The sequence below is a fragment of the Myotis davidii genome, unplaced genomic scaffold (genome assembly GCF_000327345.1).
Source record: "Myotis davidii unplaced genomic scaffold, ASM32734v1 scaffold196, whole genome shotgun sequence".
Taxonomy (NCBI): Eukaryota; Metazoa; Chordata; class Mammalia; order Chiroptera; family Vespertilionidae; genus Myotis; species Myotis davidii.
In genome coordinates this window covers 5,255,093-5,280,268 of record NW_006288258.1, presented here as the reverse complement: position 1 = coordinate 5,280,268, position 25,176 = coordinate 5,255,093, and the positions used below count along the sequence as shown (strand labels likewise).

At 39.6% G+C, this 25,176-nt stretch overlaps 1 protein-coding gene and 1 pseudogene across 4 annotated transcripts in view; one reads left to right on the top strand and one right to left on the bottom strand.

The window, feature by feature from the left end:
* Nucleotides 1-24,761, top strand: part of AMD1 (adenosylmethionine decarboxylase 1) — a 25,711-nt gene extending 950 nt beyond the window's left edge. Inside the window, exons 1-10 of one of the 4 annotated variants that reach the window (XM_015561649.1) lie at nt 9,424-9,428; nt 13,400-13,405; nt 17,501-17,587; nt 18,499-18,625; nt 19,854-19,956; nt 21,476-21,518; nt 21,617-21,761; nt 21,883-21,975; nt 22,058-22,213; nt 22,610-24,745. In XM_015561649.1, the coding sequence (XP_015417135.1) occupies nt 18,509-18,625; nt 19,854-19,956; nt 21,476-21,518; nt 21,617-21,761; nt 21,883-21,975; nt 22,058-22,213; nt 22,610-22,750 (798 nt within the window). In that variant the 5' untranslated portion in view covers nt 9,424-9,428; nt 13,400-13,405; nt 17,501-17,587; nt 18,499-18,508 and the 3' untranslated portion in view covers nt 22,751-24,745. Of the gene's footprint in view, nt 1-9,281; nt 9,297-9,423; nt 9,429-13,399; nt 13,406-17,500; nt 17,588-18,498; nt 18,626-19,853; nt 19,957-21,475; nt 21,519-21,616; nt 21,762-21,882; nt 21,976-22,057; nt 22,214-22,609 lie in introns of those variants that run through there. The other 3 variants (XM_015561647.1, XM_015561648.1, XM_006760183.2) reach the window with 3 other exon arrangements.
* On the bottom strand, nt 1,306-4,285 carry LOC102756111 (annotated as a pseudogene).
* Nucleotides 24,762-25,176: the final 415 nt, after the last annotated feature.

Below are 25,176 nucleotides of genomic sequence, written 5' to 3'. Positions count from 1 at the left end.
AAGCCTGTCGGGGCGTTCCCCGCCGACGGCTGCAGAGCCCGCGAGGCGTGCCCCCGCGACTCTTGACCTTGGTGTGTGTAACCTGTTCCCGAGCCGCCGGGGTCCTGCCGAGGTGGGGGCAGAGTAGGGTTGGCCGTGTTGACGAGCTAGAGGCCCGCCGGGCCCGGGACTGAAAACCTTGAATGCAGAAGCCAGCAAAGGCCTCTGGGGCCCCAGCTCCCACCCGGCAGTCCCGCGAGAGAGCTGGGCTGGTGGCGCGGGGAGCGAGAGGTCTCGTAGGGGGTCTTGGGGTGTCCGAGCGCGGGCGGTGCCGCAGGTGCCTGGGCCTGCTGCCGGGGCACGCTGACCGCCAGCCAGCCCTGCCGCTCGGGCTCCTCCGCACACGAGTGCGGCGGTTTCGCGCAGGAACCGGCGCGGCCGCTTCATTGAGCGGGGACGGCCAATGAGCGCCCAGGCCCCGCCGAGAGCCCGGCCGGGGCGTGGGCCAATGGGCGTCTCAGGAATGTGGGCTGCGCGCTCCGCTGTCGCTGACAAAAAGCCGCTGGAGAGGGGACTCCGGGAGGACACGTGCTGCCGGGACTTGACGGTGTCAGGTCTGGAAGGATCCTCCGGTGGAACAGCGTCGTGAGAGCTCATGTTACGGGTCTCGTTTTTTTCCAGCTTTGTGCGACCCTTACGGTGTTTGCCGTGCGCCAGGCTCAGTTTAAGCAGTTTATATGTGTGTCGTATATTTTCTTAAAAATATATGGGGAAGCTTAGTATTGCCTCCATTTCACCGATGGGAAGGAAAACTCCCTGGTGTTGGTGATGATAAACTTTGGAAAAACGATTTAGAAAATCTTAACTTATAAAAATGAATAGCCTTGTTTTGCCCTGACTCACGGAATGTTTTAAAGTTTTATTTGTAAGGACACGTTCTTAATAAAGGGACGAGGATTTTACCCTTTATCCAAGTTCTTGGGTAGAAATGCCAGAATTTAGGCTTGGGTTGTTTTGGGTGTTTTTTTTGTTTGTTTGGTTGGTTGGTTGGTTGTTTTTTTTGTAGTTAAGAGTTCCTTGAGTCCAGGAGGGAGAGAAAGGCTTGTAAAAGGGCAGCTTGCTTTCTTTAAATACTTGAGAACCACTTTTCCTTTGTGCCTTTATCAGTAGCAATTATCTTACTACTTGAATATGGCTCATAAAATGGCAAAAGTTTAATCTTCAAGGACAGAGTATTCTGTTTTGTGTAGTTCATAATTTAGTGCACGTCTTGTACATATTTAACATTCATTAAATCACTATTTTGAGGGTTTTCTCTAGGGTGTTTCAGCAGTTGTAGATGGAGTAACTAAGAACGAAAAAAATCTTTATCGATTTAACTGAGAAGTCTATTGGTAGCCTTTCTGGGAAAGTTTTTCCGTGAACTGTCAGGCAAGCAAGAATGCACCGGGTAGGTTATGTTACTAGGAGATTTTGAAAGTACCTGGAAAAATATTTGATGCTGGTAGATAAATCACTTAGAGTGATGACCTGGCAAGAGGGTGGAAGGATAATCGTCATCTAGAAGAATATGCATAATGAAATGATGCCTGGCCTCTGGAATGTCTAGATTTTAATCAAACATTTAATGACTAGCTGTGTGGTATATTTTCATCTCTAAATGGAGATAATAATGGTACCTACTTCGCGGGGTAGTTGTGAGGATTAAGTGGGTTAGTGTATATTTGTTGCTTAAAAACTGACACATAGTAAGTAACCACTGTACACATGTTACAAGTGTTTTATATTTATCTTTAGAACAAAATCAATCTCTCCCTTCCACTCCCATCAACCAAGGATGGAGAATTAAGTATATCAGAGTGTAATTTTAAAAAGCTACACATTAAAGAGTGCCCTAATTTGATGTAGTTTTTATTCAAATAGAGGAGATAGTGTCACTGGGAAGCTTTAGATTTATTATTCTGTAGAAGGATTAGTATCATTTAGTAGTTTTGTTTTTATTGAATGATATAAAAATTTGGAAGCCAGAAATCCTTGCCTCATGTCCTCCTTGTTTGTCCTTGCCTCATGTCCTTACTCTCAGTAATTCCGTTAAAATGTAGATGGAAGGTTATAATTAAAAGATTTTAATAGATTTGTAGATTAAAATTAAAAAGTAAATCTACTTTTTACACTGTATATCAAATGTAAAACCTAAGGACATTGAGAGTGAGCAGGCACATATGTCCGAACAGGATTACTACATATGCTACAACATTAAACGTGTTATAGGAAAATTCCTAGAAAAAAAAATACCTTTCCAAACATTGGTGTAAGAAGAAATATAAATGTAAGTAGTCCTATAACCATTTCATACATTGAATTAGTCATTAATCAATCGTCCCATAAAGAAAAATTCTGGGCCCAGGTCTTTTCACTGGAGTATTCTCTCCAACATTCAAGGAAGACATAATTCCAGCCTTTTACACACATTCTTGTGAATAGAGAGGAGATACATTTCCTAGCTCATTTTGGGATTAGCATAATTGTGATATCCAAACCCTGACAGGCTGTGAAGGAACCAGAACTCTAATGCAGTGCTGGTGAGGGTGGAACGTGAACAAACCACTTTGGGAAATGGTTTGGTAGTTTCTCAAAGATTCAGTTTCTGTAAAATTCTAGAAAATGCATACTAATCACACCAGTGGTTGCCTGAGGTTTGGGAGTAAAGAGAAGGGTGGATTATAAAGAGGCCTGAGGGACCTTTGGGGAGTGGTAGAAGTGCTCACTATCTTGTGATTGATAGTTTTACAAGTAGGTGTGTATGTCAGAAATCTTGTAGATAAATGTAAAAATGAATAGAATTTATTTTAAAATAAATACATGCCTCCAAAGAACAATCTCATTTTTGCATAGTAGCTTTATCTTTTCAGTGATTCTCACCATGCATATGATTGAATTGCCTCGCTAATAGGAACATTAATTTAGTTGTTATTAGCATATATGTTGTATTTATTGCTACAAACCAAAGAATAATTTTGGTTGCTGTTGCGCTCTCTCTGCTCTCCCAAATATGTAAACTGTGTGAAATCAAATTAGAGCATTATAAATCAACTTAGAGCATTATAAATCCCCAAACTCTTTGTACAATAACGAAGATGAATATGAATTTGGAAAACGGCTGAAATGATTTTGGGGAAAAGCTGCTTTTGTGAAGTATAAGGACAAAAATATTTAATTGGAAGTGGTGTGGAGCTGGAAGAATTGTGACATGAAAATAATTCTAAAGATTTGAACCAAGAGAGAAAACCATAAGGTAATTTTGAAGGCAATATTCCAACAGAGTTTGAGGAGGTGGTAATTGACCAAAGAAAGAAGTATAATATGAAAAATCTGGCTGTTAGTAAACTAGCTTATCTTTTGAGTACAGATTTTTTTAAACTTTTTGTTGAAACATAAAAAGTTATAAAAATCATAATGCAAACCTAGTTTTCATTAACTGATCACACTCATGTCACTGAAGTTTAAGGACTATAACTAGCCAGAAGTCCTACCTGCACCTCTAACAATTACTTTCCTGCCCCCTCTACCCCTAGGGTCACTGTCCTAACTTCTAACATACCATAGATATGAAATTATTTAGTTTGCATCATGTAAGGCTGCCTACAGTCAATATTATGTTTGAGGTTTTGTAGTTCATTCTCATTGTTGTGCTTGTAGTTGTTTTGTGTTGATATACCACAATTTATCCATTCTACTGTTCATGGGCATTTGAATAGTTTCTAGTTTGCTAATACAAATAGGTTGCTATGAACACTATTGCATGTGTCTTTTAGTGAACATTATGTATTTCTGTTAGATAAACATACCTCTATGAGTGTAACTGTTAGGTCAGAGAGTGCATATATCTAGCTTGAGGGTTCCAGTAGCTCCATATCTTCATGTAACACTTGTCTTTTTATTTATTTATTTGAACATATCAAGATTTTTTTATAATAAAACAAAATATGAAGCTTAACTGGATCATTTGACCCTTTCTCTTATCTCTTCCCAGTTCAAAATGCTTGCATCTCTTAAAAGCCAGCATTCTCTTAGATCTGCAGTTAGGCTCAATACATTCAAGCCTCAGCACAATCTTTGTAGTTTTAGCCTTTTTTTTGAAAATCGGCTTAGTCTGCCCACCATAACCACTCTGCTTCCTGTCATAACGCCGCTTTCCCTGCACATACAGAGAATCCTTGGCCTTCTTGTACTGTGTTACTTTGTGGGGTTGATGCTTGCCACACTATTTACAGAAAGTTCAGCGGGTGTTAGGAACGTTCACCATGTTTGCAAGAGCACTATCAGCAGGGAAAGCTAACCACTTGTCTTTTTAATTTTAGCTATTGTGTGTGTAGTAGTAGTAGGCATTTCCCATCAGACTAATGGAGTTGAGCTTCCTTTTTTATACCTTTATATCATTTGGATATCTTTTGTGAAATGTTTGTTCAAGTCTATTTTTTTCCGGGGTGACTTTATTTATAGTTCTTAATATGTTAGGAATGAAGTCTCTGTCCAATATCACAAATATGTCCTCTATGGGTTTCCTTATTATGGATACCTTTGAAAGTAGAAACACATAAGTTCAATATAGTTCAATTTATTAATATTTCTCCTTTAATGGTTAGCAGTTTTTATGTACTATGTTGACATAAGAGACATCCAAACCTGTAGAGAATCTTTGAGTTTATTTGAACCAAGCTGAGAAAATTTGCTGGGAAGCCACAGACTGAGAAAGTGCTTTGGAAAATGTCAGTTTTTCCACATATTTTGTACATCAGAATACAAGAGAAAAGACTTAGAGGGATTACATGAAATTTCTTGGTGATTAGGGAGGTGGGAGAATGCAAAGCTTGGAAATCTCTGGAACTGGATCCAGCTGTTCTCAACCTGTGGGTCGCGAACAATGAAAATACATTCTGCATATCAGATATTTACATTGCGATTCATAACAGTAGCAAAATTACAGTTATGAAGTAGCAATGAAAATAATTTTATGTTTGGGGGTCATCACAACAATAGACACTTCTTTTACATTGGTGGGTATAGGATACCTAACTGAACAATTAACATGGAAACAGTGAGGGTTCTTTGGTTTGCTCTGGTACAGTGATTGTGCCCTTAGGGGTCTGGAAAAAAAATGACTGACAAAGATGTGTTGCAAAAAAGACAATAGGCTCAGTTAAGATAAAGGTTGACCTTTCTCAATGAATATTCCTGCCTAGTACAGGACTACCTGCCATGACTCACTTTTATTTTTTACCTCTATCCATTTATTTTTTTTTACTTGACACTATTACAGATGTCCCATCCCAACCTTCCCTCTGGCCATCCCCGCACAGTTGTTTGTGGATTATGCATTATATGTTCTTTGGTTAATCTCTTCTTTTTTGCAGTTTCTCCTCCCCTCAAACAGCTGTCAGTCTTTACCTTGTATCCATGCCTTTGTTTCTCTTCTGTTCCTGTTTATTTTGATCATTAGATTCTCTTTTAGTTTAGGAAGTTTTCATTTCAGACCATCTTAGGTGGTTACTTTCGGTCTTTTGAGTTTGTAAGGCGGCCATGCAAGCCTCCCGTGAGCTTGCCCACAACTATTTGAGATATCTTTGCTCATCCCTCAATGTTGTTTTACCTTTCATATTTGTATCTGCAGTCCATCTGGAGTTGATTTTTTTTTTATGTGGCATGAGGGAATAGAACACACTTAATGTAAAATAGGCTTATCTTTCCACGCAATTTTGTAATACTGGTAATCTTTTACTAGTTTCTCAAGGGAGATAAAAGGGACACATGTAATTGAGGGGAGGGTCATTTTTAATAGAAAATTTTGTCTGGTATGGGCTGGGTTAAAGAATACTGGTTAATCATCTGTTGGTGGAAAGCAGTAGTCCTGGCATATCCAAGTAAATAAAGGAAAGGATGATGTGTCCTAAAACTGACTTATTTCACACGGTATTTAAAGTTGAAATGTAAAAAGAAGGAGTAATATCTTAACCTGCAGTTTTGTCTACTAATTTTTCAGATTTCAAAAGTATGTGTAAAAATGTCTTAAGTTCCTGCACTAATTTGGACCAAATAAAAGTCTTATTGTAATAGCAGCTTTGGGATGTATGCAAGTAATGGGGAGGAAATCTGTCAGAAAATAAGAAATTTTGGAAAAAAGAAAAGATAGTTTAATTTGATCTTTAAGGACAATAAAGTAGGCTTTTTTCTTTTGATTTATCACAAATCTGACTTATTCTTAGTAGGAGGTGGGAAATTCTAGTGAAAGTAAAGAGAATACATAAAGATTTAATTAATTGTGAGAAACTTCCAGGTATTTTATTTTTATAAGCTAAAATACAATTTGCAAGTAAAGTATTAGGGGCAGTTGCAAAGATAGTAAATCACACCTCAGCATTACCTTTCCCAGAACTCATGCCTTACTTGACTACATCATTGCACAGTATTGAAGAATTGATAATTACATTGAAGGAGTTTACAACCCATTGCTAAAAAACCTTTCAGTTTAAATGCTTTGGAGTAGAAAAGTTTCCTGTTGAATTAAACTTGTTACATTTCTAACAGTTTCAAAAAGTTTGAACTGCTGTCTCTAAACCACCTTTCTTTCAAAAGTGCACATTGCAAGTACTGTAAACAATAATTATACTGAAAGTGATTTAAATTTGGGGTAGAGATTTGAGATGGAGAATACTGTGATTATTGGGTTGATTTATTTGAACAAAAAGAGAATATTTATTTCTCCAGATATCTTGAATTAACTGCCCTAAGAAGGCATGCTCAGAATTTGTTTTGGTCAGCCTAGGCCAGTGATGGCAAACCTATGGTACATGTGTCAGAGGTGACACGCGAACTCATTTTTTTTGGTTGATTTTTCTTTGTTAAATGGCATTTAAATATATAAAATAAATATCAAAAATATAAATCTTTGTTTTACTGTGGTTGCAAATATCAAAAAACTTAGGTATGTGACACGGCACCAGAGTTAGGGTTTTTCAAAATGCTGACACGCCAAGCTCAAAAGGTTCGCCATTACTGGCCTAGGCTTTGATGAGTAATCTTATGTTTTAGGGTATGACCCAAAGACTGCTACGTTTGGTAAGGTGTAGAGGCCTGAATGTTAGGAAAGTAATGCTATTAGCAAGCACAGTTGAGGGCAGCTTCAAATAGGCTTTTTGAGTAAATTGATAACTCTGAAACCAGCTTTAAGAAAGAAATCCATTAGTGGAATCTAATCACATGGAGGCCTTGTAAATGCAAATTTTCAGGCACCATCTGTAGTGTCTGACCTATTGGATCTCATAGTAGGATCAAACTCAATTCTAATTCCTTAGGTGATAAGGGTGAAAATCCTCCAGCAGCATTGTTCCCTCAGTCATTTACATTTTTAATTAAAGTTTTAAAAAACCTAACATGAAATTTATCATTTTAACCACTTTTGAGTGTACAGTTCAGGGTTGTTAAGTATATTCTTACTAGTAGCCCTGCACACAGATCCGTGCCCTAGTAGGTCGATGCCACCCTCCTGTAGCTCTCCGCAGCCCATTTGTACCTGGCTGGTCCATCCTCCTGCTGATCCATGATCTTGGTCATTACATCTCATGTAACAGCTAATTAGCATATTAATCTCTTATTATATAGGATTGTTTCGCAACAGGTCTCTCGAACCTTTTTCATCCTGTGAAACTATATGTATAAAACTAGAGGCCCGGTGCACAAAAATTTGTGCACTGGCTGGGGGGATGGTGGGGGGGGTGTCCCTGAGCCCCAGTTGTGCCCTCTCACAGTCTGGGACCCCTTGGGAGATAACTACCTGCTGGCTTAGGCCCACTCCCGGGGTGGCAGGTGGCAGGCCTGATTCCTAGGTGCCTGCCCTGCCACCCCGGGTTGCGCACAGGGCAGGGCCGATCAGGAGGTTGGCGGCGCCGGGGGTTGGGGCCCGGGTCCGGTCACACACGGGATCTCTCGCCCCCACCCAGGATCGCAGATAGCAGGCCCGGATGGTGGCAGGACAGCTGGGATGGCACTGTCCCGCCCTTCCTGCAGTATGCAAATTAGCCGTCATCTTTGTTGGCGGCTAATTTGCATATTGTGCTGATTAGCCGATGGGAGGCGTAGCGAAGGTACGGTCAATTACCATGTTTGTATGTTATTAGATAGGGTATTATTTTCCCTCCTTTCTCCCCAGTCCTTGACAAACCACCTATCTACTTTCTCTATGATTTTGACTACTATAGATACTTCATATGACTGTCTTGGAACCTCATTAGTGGGATCACATAGTATTTGTCCTTTTGTGACTGGTTATTTCATTTAGCATAATGTCATTCATGTAGCATGTGATAAAAAATTTCCATTACATGTATATACCACATTTTCATTACCCATTAATCTCTCTTTTTTTAAAAAAATATATTTTATTGAGTTTTTACAGAGAGGAAAGGAGAGAGATAGAGAGTTAGAAACATCGATGAGAGAGAAACATCGACCAGCTGCCTCCTGTACACTCCCCACTGGGGATGTGCCCGCAACCCAGGTACATGCCCTTGACCGGAATCGAACCTGGGCCCTTTCAATCCGCAGGCCGATGCTCTATCCACTGAGCCAAACCGGTTTCGGCCCCATTAATCTCTTGATGGACATTTGGGTTGCTTCCTACCTTTTGACATTTGTGAGTTACAATGAACATGGATGTACAAATACCTCTTCCAGATCTTGTTTTGAATCCTTTTGGATATATACCCAGTAGTGGGATTGCTAGAGCATGTGGTAATTTTCACCAAAGGTACACTCTATGTATTGTTACAATTTCTCCACTTCCTTATCAGCCTTTGTTATCTGCCCCGCCCACCTCCCCCCCACCTTTTTACATCCTAATGGGTGTGAAGTAGTATTGATTAGCATTTCTTTTATGATTTGTGGTGTAGAGCATCTTTTCATATGCTTGTTGGCCGTTTTTTGCATTTGGTGTTAGAGTTTCTTGTAGATTTTGGATGTTGACTTCTTGTTAGATATATGATTTGCAAATATTTTCTCACACATTCTGCAGGTTTTCTTTTCACTCTTGTCGAGTGCTTTCCTATGATGCACAGAAGTTACTAAGTTTGATACAGTCGTGTTTGTCTATTTTTGCTTTTGTTTTGTTGCCTGTGCTTTTTGTGTTTCATCCAAGAAAACATTGCCAAATCCAGTGTCAGACTTTTCCCGTAAGTCTTTAACCCATGTTGAGTTAATTTTTGCCTATGGTGTGCTGTAGGGCTTCAATTTCACTCTTTTGTGTGGAGATGCAATTTTCCCAACATTTAATAAAGAGGCTGTCCTTTCCCAGTTGTGTAGGTGTACTCTTGGTATTTTTGTTAAAGATCATTTGACCTGGGGTGTTTACTTTTTACATTAAAAAAATGTAGTCATGCCGAAACCGGTTTGGCTCAGTGGATAGAGCGTCGGCCTGCGGACTGAAAGGTCCCAGGTTCGATTCCGGTCAAGGGCATGTACCTGGGTTGTGGGCACATCCCCAGTAGGAGATGTGCAGGAGGCAGCTTATCAATGTTTCTCTCTCCTCAATGTTTCTAACTCTCTATCTCTCTCCCTTCCTTTCTGTAAAAAATGAATAAAATATATTTTTTAAAAAAATGTAGTCAGGCCTGGCCAGTGTGGCTTAGTTGGTTGAGCATCATCCCATGCACCAAGAGGTTATCAGTTTCATTCCCAGTCAGGACACCTGCCCAGGTTGTAGGCTTGATTGCCAGTAGGGGGCATGCAAGAGGCAGCTGCTTGATGTTTTTTATCCTTGTTTGTGTCTCCTAAAATCAGAAAGAACTTTTTTTTTCTTTTGGTTAATCCTCACCCGAGGATATTTTTCCATTGATTTGTTGTTGTTGTTTTTAGGGAGAGTGGGAGAGGAAGGACAGAGAGAAACATCAGTGTGAGAGAAACATAGATTTGTTGCCTCCTTCATGTGCCCCACACTCTTTTTTTTTTTCCAGGGAGGAAGGGAGATAGAAACATCAACAGCGAGAATCATTGGTTGGCTGCCTCCTGCACGCCCCCTACTGAGGGGAATCAAGCCCGCAACCTCGGGCATGTGCCCTTGGCCGAAATCAAACATGAAACCTTTTAGTCTGTAGGGCAACACCAGCTTGGACTAGACCACACTCTTTAAGGAAACTTTAAATATAAACTATGTCGTTAATGTTTCGCTTTTTGGGAATGGTAACGGATCATTCAGTCCATATACTGCCATTAGTAAAGGAGCACACTACTTTGGGATCATTTATCATGATCTGATATTATTTTTTATTTTTATTATTATTTTTTTAAAATATATTTTATTGATTTTTCACAGAGAGGAAGGGAGAGAGACAGAAAGTCAGAAACATCGATGAGAGAGAGACATCAATCAGCTGCCTCCTGCACATCTCCCACTGGGGAGGTGCCCGCAACCCAGGTACATGCCCTTGACCGGAATCGAACCTGGGACCCCTCAGTCCGCAGGCCGACGCTCCATCCACTGAGACAAACCGGTTTCGGCTGATATTATTTTTTAGTACTTTACTTTGAAGTTAGGTTTCTCAACCTTGGCACTTTTAACATTTTGGGCTAGATAACTTGTGTCCTATTTACCTATGGCAGCAGTTCTCAACCTATGGGTCGCGACCCCTTTGGCTGTTGAACAACCCTTTCACAGGGGTCGCCTAAGACCATCCTGCATATCAGATATTTACATTACGATTCATAACAGTAGCAACGTAACAGTTATGAAGTAGCATCGAAAATAATTTTATGATTGGGTCACAACATGAGGAACTGTATTTAAAGGGCCAGAAGGTTGAGAACCACTGACCTATGGTGTAGCAGCATCCCTGGTCTCTACCAACTACATGTCTGCAATGACGAACCCCCACCAATGTGACAACCAAAAATGTCTCTAAATACTGCCAAATGTTTTCTGGGTGACAGTCATCCTCAGTTGAAAACCAGTGAGGTGAGGTGAGGTGGCTGCACTTATATAAATAAAATGTAATTCAAATTAGAATATGTTTCTTTATCTATGAATTTTTATTGTTTCATAACACCTTGCAATCGTGTAATATTTTGAATGTCTTTTGCAATATTTTCCAATCACTAAATCAACACTATGAAATACATTCCAAAATTGTCTTCTGCTTTGTTGTCAATTTATGATTTATTGAACTCATCCTATGTAACAAGGGGGAATATGCTAATGGGTCCTAACGGTATCTGAGTCACGACCAGTCAAAGGTGCATGCACACAGAAGCTGGGGGGTGGAGGCAGGGACTTGTGCCACCAGGACGTGAGGCTGCCACCGGCGGCGGCCCCCCAGCAAAAGCGCACGCAGGCCTGCAGCACCCCCTGGCCTGGAGGGGGGCGTCAGGATGGGGGTGGGGCCTTGGCAGAGAACTCTCAGCACTCCTGCGCTGGGGTCTGAAGGCGCAGAGAGGAAGGGAGAGCAAATAGGCAGTTAGGGAGTTTAGGCCAGGAGGGGAGAGCAAATAGGCAGTTAGGGAGATCAGACAAAGAGGGGAGAGCAGTTAGGGGCATCAGGCAGGCAGGCAGGTGAGCGCTTAGGGGCCAGTGGTTCTGGATTGCGAGAGGGATCCAAGATTAGAGAGGGTGCAGGCCAGGCTGAGGGGGAACCCTCCCCCGCCCCCCCTCCCCCCGCTCGAATTTCATGTACCAGGCCACTAGTCTGTATTTAAAACATAAGTAAAATAACAATGACCTACAAAAAGACCAATTTTGTAAAATAGTTTATACTATAGACTAGTCTAGGTGTTAGTGTGTCACCTTCCACCATACTGAACCTGCTGTTACATTCTGACTTTATACTATCTCACTTTGAAATCACAAACAAGGAATTTAGAAAATGCCTTGGTCAACTGTACAAAATACTTGGTCTTTTTCATCATTAAATTTGGACATAAAGCAGGGCACTTAAAATCTTTCCTCTATAACAGGTGTCAGCAAAAATCTGTAAAGGGCCAGATAGAAAATTTAAAACTTTGTAAGGCAGACAGTACAGTCTGTGTTGCAACTACTCAGCTATGACCTTATAGGGAGAAAGCAACCATAGACACTATATAAATGAGTGGGTGTGGCTAGAATCCAATAAAGCCTCATTTTATTTACAAAAGGAGGCTTATTTTTCCCACAGAAATGTGGTTGAATGATATGCTGGAATTCTCAGCTGTTTTGGTGTTGGTCTTTCACCATTCACTTAATGCACATGTATAGCATTATATTAGTATCTTCAGTTTTATTTCTGTCACATCTTTCTTGCCCCTCCCCCCTGACTTGTTACCTATAATAATAAAAGCATAATATGCTAATTAGACCAGATGTTCTTCCGGACGAAGCCAGGGCTGCAAAGGAAGCCGGTGGGTGCCGGCAGCCAGGGAAAGGAAGGCCTACTCTTACACGAATTTCGTGCATTGGGCCTCTGGTATTTATTATATTTCTGAGCCTAGCAGCTCTCCTAGGATTATGTCTTTATAACCACTTGGTTGATAGACCATCCAACTGTGTTTAAGGTGTTTTCACACAATTGCTTTCTTTCACACTGACTTTGGAAAAATAATGACTGCTGGAGGATTTCTGTTTGGTTGCAGAATTTAAGTAATGGTGAATGACTTACAGGAGCACTGTGTGGTTTCCATTAAGGTGGAATAAGCACCTTGCTAGATGCAACTAAAAACCCTGGACAGAATGCATGGTGAGGGCTCTGAAAAGTAAATGTTAGCAGGTGAATGGAAGAAGGAAACCAGAATTTAAAATGCCACTGAAACAGCCATGGTTTCCTGTTTCTTTTTTCCTCTGGAATCTCCTAGGGTGGTCGCAAAGGCTGCCAGAAACCTGGAACTGCTGCACACCAGGTGCAAATAAAGAACTCCAAGAAGTCTTCTTTTTCTGGTCTGTAAAGACAGGAAGGAGGGGGTCCCTTTGGCTCAAAGAGAATGGGTAGGATCCCCTTTTGGTTTAGTTTTATTTTGTTTTTCTTCTGTTCTTTCCTGCCACAGATAATGCAGTCCTGTAGTAATTGTAGCCAGGTAGATGCCTAAACTCCAAGGAGGGGGGAACATTTTTTGACCAGAACAACTGTGGTCCCAAGATAAAATAGCATCAGGGATTTTTTTCCCTCTGTCATCTCCCCATTTGGCCCATGAGAGACAGATAATCACAGGCTGCCTGCTGCAGAGTGGGAAACCTAAAAAGCCTTGGCTTTCTAGCCAGAGGACCAAAGAGTTCCTCTGCTTCTGCCTTTGAGCCAGACATTGTCAGAGCTATTATGGAGAGGAGAAAGAGTTGAAGAAAGTGAGTCCCATAAAGATTTATATGAATCCCCCTGAGCTGCTCATGTATGGCTCTGACCCTAAACAGAAGATTCAAGGCTTTGAGAACTGATAGCTCACCTCCCAGTACCAGACTGGCCACTGAGTGCATGATAGATCTGAATACTATCCTACATAATAAAGAGCTAATATGCTAATTATATCAGACCGCCTTCCAGGCAAAGCCTGGGCTTCAAGGGCCAAGCATCAGGCCTCTAGTGGCATGCATAATAGCCTTCCCTAACTAAACTGAAACCTAACATAAACCCATAGAAAAAAGTTAGACGAGAGCTTGAAGACTGAACCATAACATTTCAGTTGCTTGCTAAAACAATTTTTAAATCAATTTTTAAATGCTCCATAGGATTTAAATACGATTTAAAATTATATAACTTGGCCTGGCTGGTGTGGCTCACATCATCCTTATCCTTGAAGGGTTATGGGTTCAATTCCCTGTTAGGGCCATGCCTGGGTTGCAGGTTCAATCCCAGTCTGGGCATGTGTGGGAGGCATCTGATCCATCTCTGTTGCTGCCTTCTCCCCCTGCCCCCCTCCATAAACACTTTAAAAAAATTATATAACATGATCAAAATGTTCAGGCTGCAATGATAAATTGCTCAATTATACAGAAGATGAGGATATTCTCGGTGTCTCTCAAAGGAAGACAGTCAACATATACCAGCCTCGCCGAACCGGTTTGGCTCGGTGGATGGAGCGTCGGCCTGCGGACTGGAGGGTTCCGGGTTCGGTTCCGGTCGGGGGCATGTGCCTTGGTTGCGGGCACATCTCCAGTGGGGGGTGTGCAGGGGGCGGCTGGTCGATGTTTCTTTCTCATCGATGTTTCTGGCTCTCTCTCCCTCTCCCTTCCTCTCTGTAAAGAGTCAATAAAATATATTAAAAAACAAACAAACAAACAAAAAAAACATATACCAGCCTTGAGGTGATGCAGATCAAGATTTAAAGGCAGCTGTCATAACGATTTTATAAGTAAGAGTGAATACTCTCAAAATGAAAGAGAGTCTTAGCCAAAAAAAATAGAAGATAGAACTTGAAAATAATTACTGAAATAAAAATTACTGGATGGGCTTAAATAGAATGGACATGACAAAAGAGTGAATGAGTTTATCCAGTCAGCAACAGAGAATAAAAGCTGAGGCTTAAATGTAAGTCGTGAAACTATAAGCAGCAAAATCTCAGATATCTCTTGTAGTGATATGTTTACTGATACATCCCCTGAGCAAAGGAAACTAAGGAGTAAATAAACAAATGGGACTATGAAAATTAATGTTAATGCATAGCAAAAAAAAAACAACCCCCAAAAACCACAAAACCATCAATAAAATGAGAAGGAAGCCCACTGTATGGGAGAACATATTTGGCAATGATACATCTGATAAAGGTTTAATATCCAAAATTTTTAAGAAACTCATGTAACTTCTTATGTATTTACTGGAGGCCCGGTGCACAAAATTCATGCGGGGAGGCGGGAGAGGTGTGTCCCTCAGCTCAGCCTGCACCCTCTCCAATCTGGGATCCCTCTCATAATCCAGGACTGCTGGCTCCCAACCGCTCGCCTGCCTGCCTGCCTGCCTGCCTGATTGCCCCTAACCACTCTGCTGCCAGCCCAATTGCCCCCAGCTGCCCTCCCCTGCCAGCCTGGTTGCTCCTAACTATCCTCACCTGCAGGCCTAGTCATCCGCAACTGCCTTCCCCTACAGGCCTGCTCCCCCCCAACTACCCTCTGCTGGCCTGATCACCCACAACTGACCTCCTCTGCCGGCCATCTTATGGTGGCCTTCTTGTGTCCACATGGGGGGCAGCCATCTTATGTGTTAGAGTGATGGTCAATTTGCGTATTACCTCTTTATTAGATAGGATACCTTTTTTTCCTTTATTTTTCCCTTTATTTTTTGGAACTCATACAACCTAACCAAAGGAAGACAAACAGTCCAATTAAAGAATGGGCAAAGACCCAGCCAGCATGGCTCAGTGGTTGAGTGTTGACCTATGAACCAAGGGGTCACTGGTTCTATTCTAGGTCAGGGCACATGCCCGGGTTGCAGGTTCACTCCCCAGTAGTGGTTGTGCAGGAAGCAGCTGATTAGTGTTTCTCTTTCATTGATGTTTCTATCCCTCCCTTCTCCCTCTCCCTTTCTTTCTCTCTCAAAATCAAAACAAATTTTGAAGAAAAAAAAAATGCTAGTTTACTTAGGTGTATATCCATATGGCTTCAGTTTTGCTATTATTGCCTGTACTACAGACTTTCTACTTTATTGAAATAGACATTTTCCCATTTCATTAGAGAGCCACGTTGTATGCCCAAGATCCTGTGGGAATGCTTGTACTGTTGAATTGCCAGCCAAAGGCTTTTTTTCTTCATTTTTTGATAATGTTTCTCAATTTTTAATATGCTTTAATCATTTAACTAGTGAAAATTAATGGTTTTCCTTTTCATACACACACACACACACACACACACACACACACACATACGTACACACACACACTAGTGTCTGGTGCACAGATTCATACACATTGAAAGGAAATCAATTAGAAGAAATATTTTAATATCCCTATTCATGTCTTGATAATGAAAAGAAAATAGGATTCTACTGAGTCTACTGTCTACCTACTCTAGGACTTGAGGCTCGGAAAAACACTTCACAAACATTTAAACTATAAAATGTTTGCACCGAACTATAAAGCAAGTCGGTTTCTTGGGCTGAAGAAACTCCAAGGAGCCTAGTCACCAGGGAGAGGAAGGTGGGCATTGCTACATGGCGTCATTACCCAGCATCCACAGCCACCTTTTCCCGGCTGAGCTGGGCTGTAGGCTGCACCATGGGGGATCTTGGCAGAGTTGGAAACTAGAGACCCAGTGCACGAAATTTGTGCACAGGTAGGGTCCCTAAGCCTAACCGGTTATCAGGGCCTTTGGTTGCCAGCTGGGGCCTCCCTTCCCCGGCTGCCGGCCAGGGCCTTCCTGTGGTCAGTGCACATCATAGCGAGTGATGGGTCTCCCAGTCGAACTCCCATGGGGGAAAGTTGCATATTAGGCTTTTTTATATACATATATATATACTAGAGGCCCAGTGCATGAAATTTGTGCACTTGCAGGGAGTCCCTCAGCCCAGCCTGCACCCTCTCACAATCCCGGAGCCCTTGCGGGGGTGTCCAATTGCTGGCTTAGACTAACCTGGCAGTCAGACATCCTTAGTGCTGCCGTGGATGTGGAGCCTCTCCCGCCTCCACTGCTGCGCTCACCAGCTGTGAACCCAGCTTCTGGCATACTGACCACCAGGGGGCAGCTACTGTATTGAGCGTCTGTCCCCTGGTGGTCAGTGCGCATCATAGCGACCAGTTCTGCCATTTGGTCAGTTTGCATATTAGCCTTTTATTATATAGGATAGATGGCCAGTGCAGTTCATAGCAGCTCCTGCATTGAGCATCTGCTCCCTGGTGGTCAGTGTCCGTCATAGTTACCAGTTGGACAGACAGACACTTAGCCTTTTATATAAATACTAGAGGCCCGATGCACAAAATTCATGCAAGAGTAGGCCTTCCTTTCCCCGGCTGCTGGCACTGGCTTCTCTCGCAGCCCTGGCTTCGTCTGGAAGGACATCTGGTCTAATTAGCATATTATGCTTTTATTATTATAGATAATTGGTTTCAGAGAGAAACAAGGGAGAGAGAGAAACATCATTGATGAGAGAGAATCACTGATTGGGTACCTCCTGCACACCCCCTACTGGTGATCAAGCCCACAACCTGGGCATGTGACCTTGACAGGAATCAAAACCTGGACCCTTTAGACAACAGGCCAACACTCTTATCCACTGAACCAAACCAGTGTGGGCCTTGGTTTCCTTTTGAATTTCCTCTGTATATGGCTTATTCATGGTATTTTGTCTATTTGTCTTTTTCTTAGTAAATTGCCAATAATGTTATCTTATTTAATGGATGTCAATATAGATAGATAATTTTGGAACAAATCTAAATGTTGATATTCATAAGAGAAGCTACTATTAGAATGTGCCAACAAATATAAAATACATTTTGTTGATCATTAAAAAACTCTTCTAAATGTGATTTATAATTTTTGAGAGTAGGCAAATAGTATAATGAATCAATCATCTTTTTTATTAAATGATAGATCCGAGTGGGACATACTTTTGAAGGATGTGCAATGCTCAATCATAAGTGTGACAAAAACTGACAAGCAGGAAGCTTATGTACTCAGGTAAGTCCTGTAAAACAAGAGTTACCTAACATATTTCTGTCTGAATTATACTATATGTAGAATAGCAAATTGTTCCCCTGGACCTTAGTTCTATAATTATTTTAACCTTATTTTTAAAAATACGGTGTAAAATAAAATGTTAATTCAGGTATCCCTAGGCAGTAGGTTTTGAAGTCTTACCTGAAAGATCTTTAAGATGGTTGCCATCTTTACCTATTTGTAGTGAGCAGGAAGTATCTATAAAGTGGGTAGAATGACATTGTGCCTTTACCTTGCAGATTGGAGTCTTTTAGTATATGCCTCTCAATATCAGAACCTTAGGCAAAGTGAAGTTAGCTCCGCTGTACAAATAGAATTGCCATCTATAATAGAAAAAAGTCACTCAACCTCTTTATAGGTACAAAGATAATTTATTCAATAAATACATTGAATTTTTATACATATTATAATGGGCCTTGGATTGAATAAGGTTCCTAAGGTACCATAGAGATATAATGGTGAGTGAAAACAAACATTCCTTTCTTCACTGGGCTTATTACCTAGTGTAAGAAGTAATGAGATGGCTATAGAAATACATGTGAGAGTGGATGGTGCAAGATGATGTAAAGTATGAATTTAATAATGTCTTAGGAGAAATGTGAGGAGAAAAATTTAGTAGTAAAAAAGAGGGTTGTATAATGACCTAATATGCTTTATAATGAATTTAAGGACTATTTCTGTGGGTTCTAGTACTTAAACGGATTTTTGTATAATAGAAGAGGAAGACTACTGTAGTACATTATTTGCTTCCTTGAGGTTTTAACATTTAAAATTAGCAAAAATTTATATTGTAAATTATAGTCCAATAATAGGTTAATTGTATCAATAGTACATAAATAGCATTATAATATTGTAACTTTTTTTAATTGTAGTGAGAGTAGCATGTTTGTCTCCAAGAGACGTTTCATTTTGAAGACATGTGGTACCACCCTCTTGCTGAAAGCACTGGTTCCCCTGTTGAAACTTGCTAGGGATTACAGTGGGTTTGACTCAATTCAAGTAAGTAATCAAAAAACATTATTTAATCCTTTAACTTATAAATAAATTCGTATACTTATTGCTTTGGTTGTAATGGGTAAGGGTGGGCACACCATGAGAGAAAGAATATTCTTCCTGATGTGGAAGAATTGCAGAATATGGAGGAAGCAGAGAATGAGTTGGGATAAAATCCATATGGGAGAAAGAAATGAAGAAACCAGACATGTTCAATATTTAACTCCTTGAAATGTTAATATGAAGGGCAAAGAAACTAAGAAAATAAGTGAAAGCAAGAAAAATTCAGTTTTCATAATAAAAAGTTGATTATGTTAAGAGCAACTGTATATAGAGTTAAATTCTGATAACATTTAAGAATTAAGGCGATAGCCCAGCTGGTGTGGCTCAATGGATTGAGCATTATTCCATGGACCAAGAGGTCCCAGGTTCCATTTCTGATCAGGGCACATGCCCAGGTTGTAGGCTCGATTCCCAGTAGGGAGCATGCATGAGGCGGCTGATCGATGTGTCTCTCTCTTCGATGTTTCTATCTCTCTTCCCCTCTCCCTTCCTCTCTGAAGTCAATAAAAAAAATTTTTTTTAAAGAATTACGGTGTTTACTTAGGGCATGATTGTTCTGATGAGCAAATGTTGAATTTTAGTATTTTACCTAATTAGGGTAAAGGATATCTTGTTACTAGGACCTAAGAAAGTTTTTGTTAATTATTGATCCTCATAAGAAACTCAAGAAATATGTCCTTAATTTTTTGATCACTGACTCTTTTCTTAAGGATATATTTTTCATTGATTCTGGAGAGATAGAAACACTGATGTGAGAGATAAACATTGATCAGTTGCCTCATGTACATGCCCCCAATGGGGAACAAACCCAAACCCTGCTATGTATCGATTGGGAATGGAACCCACAACCAATTAGGGCAAAGGATGACCACTGAGTTACACTAGTTCAGCTAGTGCTGAATCACTGACTCTTAAAGTTTAATGTACACATGTTCTCCCACAAAATTTTGGTTTACATGCCTATTTAATGCTCAGATCAGAAACCACTGCTTTATTGTATTTTAATTGGTATCATTGTTATGACCCATCATCTGTAGGCTGGGCATTTTAGTTTGTAGAAAGTCATTAATGCACTTATATTATTAATGCTCTGCTGAGACTTTTCCACAGTTTACAAAGTTGTTCCTAATAGCACTTGACTCATGGATATTGGTTTATCTTCCTTTTTTAGAGCTTCTTTTATTCTCGTAAGAATTTCATGAAGCCTTCTCACCAAGGGTACCCACACCGGAATTTCCAGGAAGAAATAGAGTTTCTTAATGCAATTTTCCCAAGTAAGTTTAAATAAATAGAATTGAAACCTGCTTTATTAAAGTTAGAGGTATATCTTTTCAGAAATCTTTATATATATGAAAGCACATTTATGCAAATGTAGCATGTTTATAATTAAGATAAGTGTATCAATATAGTTGATTATAAATTTTAGAGTATATGTGTGTGGACCTCGGGTCATTGTTGTTAAAATGATAGAAAATGAAACGAATTCATCTTGATCCAGTCACTTGCTCTGATTTATATCTAACTTAGTGTATATGAAGGCTATGATCCCTTCATCCAGAAAAATGCCCAGTGAGTGACTGCATAATCCTCTGTTAAGACACTGATCCAGCATTCTATACAGGAATTAAGCTGCTTTATAAATGACCAGCACAGTGAGATCATATGTGCCTTCAGTATACTAGGCAAGATTTTCTTTCATTTACAAAACTTTTATTTAGAGATCTTTTTTAAAAAAATACTTATTGCCGAAACGGGTTTGGCTCAGTGGATAGAGCATCGGCCTGCGGACTGAAAGGTTACAGGTTCGATTCCGGTCAAGGGCATGTACTTGGGTTGCGGGCACATCCCCAGTGGGGGATGTGCAGGAGGCAGCTGATCGATGTTTCTCTCTCATCGATGTTTCCAACTCTCTATCTCTCTCCCTTCCTCTCTGTAAAAAATCAATAAAATATATTAAAAAAAATACTTATTAAGGATATGTGTGTGTTTTGGGTTTTGTTTTCCTTTTTTGGGAGAGAGAGATGTGAAAAAGAAACTTTGATCAGCTGCCTCTGATCAGGTATCAAACTTGCAACCTAGGTATATGCTCTGACTAGGATTTGAGCCTGCAACCCTTTGATGTATTGGGCAACACTCCAATCAACTGAATCACCGGCCAGGACTATAAACCTTCCTTTTTGAGCTTTAAGGTCAAGGAACTAAGGGTTTTCTAATCCAACACCCTTATATCCTAGATAAAGCTGAGAATTTAGGATCATTTTAGTAATTTGACAGTCACTCACTGGCATGATTTTAAAAGAAAATCAGATTTCTATTCTTATCCACTAATATGAAACTAAACTGGTCTAAATCAGAGAGTGCTAATTGTAACTTAATGTAAATATCTACCAATTGTTAATTTACTGTGTTGAGTGAGGCTTTGAAACAATATGGAAAGTATTACATAAAATAAGTTGTATTTACTTGGGAGAGTAGATAAATGGGCAACCAAATTCTATTTCCCAATGGAGTTTTAGGGAGAAGGAACCATAGTTTTCTCAGCACCACTTAGACTGACTCACTGGCTGCTGAAGAGAATTTCTAAACGACAGTCAGTAAAATATGTACATATATTTTAAAGGGTGATCGGGGAGAGTCTTGCCTACTTGTGAATTCACCCACTTACTTTCCTTTGCTGATATTTCTGGTAGGAGGCAAATAGTATCATCCCAGCTATTGGAAGGGTGAGAAAAAAACCATCCTATCAAATGGGACTGACTGTTGCATTTATTTTACTTTCTCCTCCCTCAACAGATGGAGCAGCGTATTGTATGGGACGTATGAATTCTGACTGTTGGTATGTTGGACATAATCTTACCGATTTTTTTCTTGTATATAAGATTACTTTAAATTGCCGGTTATCATTTTTAAAAAGGATTTTTTACTTTTGTATAGGTACTTGTATACTTTGGATTTCCCAGAGAGTAGGGTAATCAGTCAGCCAGATCAAACCCTGGAAATTCTGATGAGTGAGCTTGACCCAGCAGTTATGGACCAGTTCTACATGAAAGATGGTGTTACTGCAAAGGATGTCACTCGTGTAAGGATTTTCAGTAATTCTGGATTCTGCTTGGGGACTAAAATATATTGTTTAACTCATCCTTGTTTTATTTTTAAATTTGTATTTAATTCAGTCTCTTTTTTCTTTCTTTCCTTTTCAGGAGAGTGGAATTCGTGACCTGATACCAGGTTCTGTCATTGATGCCACAATGTTCAATCCTTGTGGGTATTCGATGAATGGCATGAAATCGGATGTAAGTAATAATATTTGCTTAATACTTATTTAAATATTTAAGTGTGCCCTTTCCATTATTAACACAAAATTATTTCTCTAAGGGAACTTATTGGACTATTCACATCACTCCAGAACCAGAATTTTCTTATGTTAGCTTTGAAACAAACTTAAGTCAGACCTCCTATGATGATCTGATCAGAAAAGTTGTGAAAGTCTTCAAGCCAGGAAAATTTGTGACCACCTTGTTTGTAAACCAGGTACTTCGTTTTTTGACAATAAAATCTTCCAGAAAATAAGGGGTAGTGGGGAATGTCATAAAATGGTACCTATCAGTCAGATATTAGTTGAGGTTTTTGGGATGAAAAGTTTCCTCTGTTTCATTAAATTTCTGTTGGTTCTTGTTTTATATCTAGCTAATTGGTGGGCTCCCCCTGTACTGTTTATTGTCCCTGTTAGCAGGCCTGAGATTGGGATGGGGGCTGGTGGACATAAGTTATCTTATCTCACTTAAGCCCATAAGAAGGCAGCTAAGATATTTCAAATACCATAGTTTTATGAAGATAAATGTTTTAAATATTTGTGGCATGACTATGTTGTTTGTGAATCTTTTGCAGGTTGGAAGCACTAATAGTTTATTTAATTTTCTTCCCCAGAGTTCTAAATGTCGCACAGTGCTTTCTTCGCCCCAGAAGATTGAAGGTTTTAAACGTCTTGATTGCCAGAGTGCTATGTTCAATGATTACAACTTTGTTTTTACCAGTTTTGCTAAGAAGCAGCAACAGCAGCAGAGTTGATTAAGAAAAATGAAGAAAAAACGCAAAAAGGAAACACACATAAAAGAAGGTGGTGGCTGCTTTTTAGATATTGATACCAGGGGCCATGCTTTCCATAACCACCACCTTGTAGTTGCAGAAAGCCCTAGATGTAATGATAGTGTAATCATTTTGAATTGTATGCATTATTATATCAAGGAGTTAGATATCTTGCATGAATGCTCTATTCTGTGTTTAGGCATCCTATGCCACTCTTGCTGTGAAATTGAAGTGCATGTAGAAAAAAACTTTTACTATATGAAACTTTACAACACTTACGACAACAATTCAATTTGGTTTACGCACAGTGTAATATTTCTCCAGGTATCCTCCAAAATTCCCCACAGACAAGGCTTTCGTCCTCACTAGCTGTTGGCCTCAGCCTAACTATCCGGGACTGTTCTATTAAATTGCTGCCAGGATGTTACATCCAGTTACCTCCAATTTCTAGGACATATTCTCTACTAATGTTATTGAAAACAATTTCTACTTCATTCAGATGTTTTTTGCAATGGCAATTAAAGTTTTTCTTCCACGAGTGGAGTCCTCTTAAGAAAGTGATTGCAGTTAACCATTTTGTGTACTACTGTTTTAACATTATTGCTTCCCGAGTTTGTATTCCTTTCATTGATTTTGTTCCTCACCATGGTGTCTCCCCTCCCAACCCCACCCCAATAAAGCAATACACTGTTACACTGGGTCTATACCAATCTTATACCCCAGAGGGGGGAAAGGGGATTGACCCTAGGATTTAATTTTCTTTTAAGGTCAAGGGAGTTTTTATTGGCATTGGCTCTTTTAGAAGGTAGTGACAAAAGTAAACTTCTAGTGTTGATTAGCAAGGAAGACACAAATTAATATTAAACTACACTGGCAGAACTATATGGGAACTATGCCATTCTGTGCTCTCCAGTAAAATAAGATAGCTTCTCATGAAGACCGTGTCTTTACTAACTTGCTAAGTTAGTAGTATAAAAAAAATTTTATCACTAAATTTATTAGCAAGGAGAAAACAAAGGTTATACTGGATTCAGTAAGTCAAATCAAATCATTCACCTTAATTTTTATTTCAGAGCGGCATGAATGTCATTGCCATCTTGTGACCTGAAGTTCTGTGACTGTGATGCACATGATAGTGTTCTGACTTTATCTGTTCCTCTTACTGGTGTTTTCTTCACCACAGTTTCAGAGGATCATGTGAATGAGAACTGTTCAGGTTACTCAGGCATACACAGTGAAGCAGAAGACTGTCCGTAAAACATCCGAAAATCCAAAATGGTCAGTGGGAAATGACTAGAAATACAGGCTTTTAGGAGTTGGCATTTTTAGCTGTATTTGCAAATACTGTGAGATTTAAGCAGCCTAGAAAACAGCAAAGTTGACTACATTTTGTATTCTGTCCTCATTTTTTTTTTTTTCGTTGGGGCTTAATGCAGTGATGTTTTTGTTCCTTCCGTATTTATCAATGAAACACTTTTTTTTAGTGTTTCTAAGCATAAAATCTACTTGGTTTTGAAATCAAGTGGTTGGATCACTTTTGACTTATTTTAAGCACATTCTTGATTCAAAGTTTCATTGAAGAAGCTTTCAATCAATGAATCAGTTTGATTCTGTAATTAGCACACAGTACCTACTGTTTTGGTGCTGTTTTGAGGACCAATGCTCAAAGTGGATTTTCTTGGAACAGTGTCCCAGTGGATTTGATGACATGAGTTGGCTTGAGGTCTGTTTTTTTTCCTAATACATTTAAGATTTCTACCTAATGTTGAAAAGCTACACAAATTTGTATGAAACAAAACCTAGAAAAATGAAAACTGTAGATTAAGTAGTAATTTAAATTAATCCTAGTATATTATGATAGAGGAGGGAAACTTTTGGTGCCATAATTTCTCTCTTCATGGTGGTGTTGGACTTCAATCAGGTGAAATGTATTTCTGTACCACAATTAAAGCTTCAATAAAAGTTTCCTTAATTGATTGTCTAGTGCCATTCAGAAAATTTCTGTTGATGTATTTTTTAAATAGTATACATTATCAAATATTAGGCATCTAAAGCTTTTAAATTAATTGAAAAATCTATTAAATGATTGTTTCCTAAGATTTGTGAGTTATGAAGACAAAAGACCTTTGAGCTCCTGGGAGAATAGCTAATTGGTATTCGGATTTAAACATTTTTTGTTAATGGCTTTATTAACTGAAGCTCAAAAGAACTATTTGGACTATGTACCAGGATATCAGAGATTAGAAAGGGTAAATAGTAAGAATTAGAATGTGTATTTGTGAGTTTGGTCTTGGGGAGTCAAAAGTTTGAAGGTAGAATGTTACCACATTCATTTATGGAACAGGCCTCATAATGGTGGAATGGAGAAGAACAAGCTTTGAGCTTCCTGTACTTAATTGATGGTTATT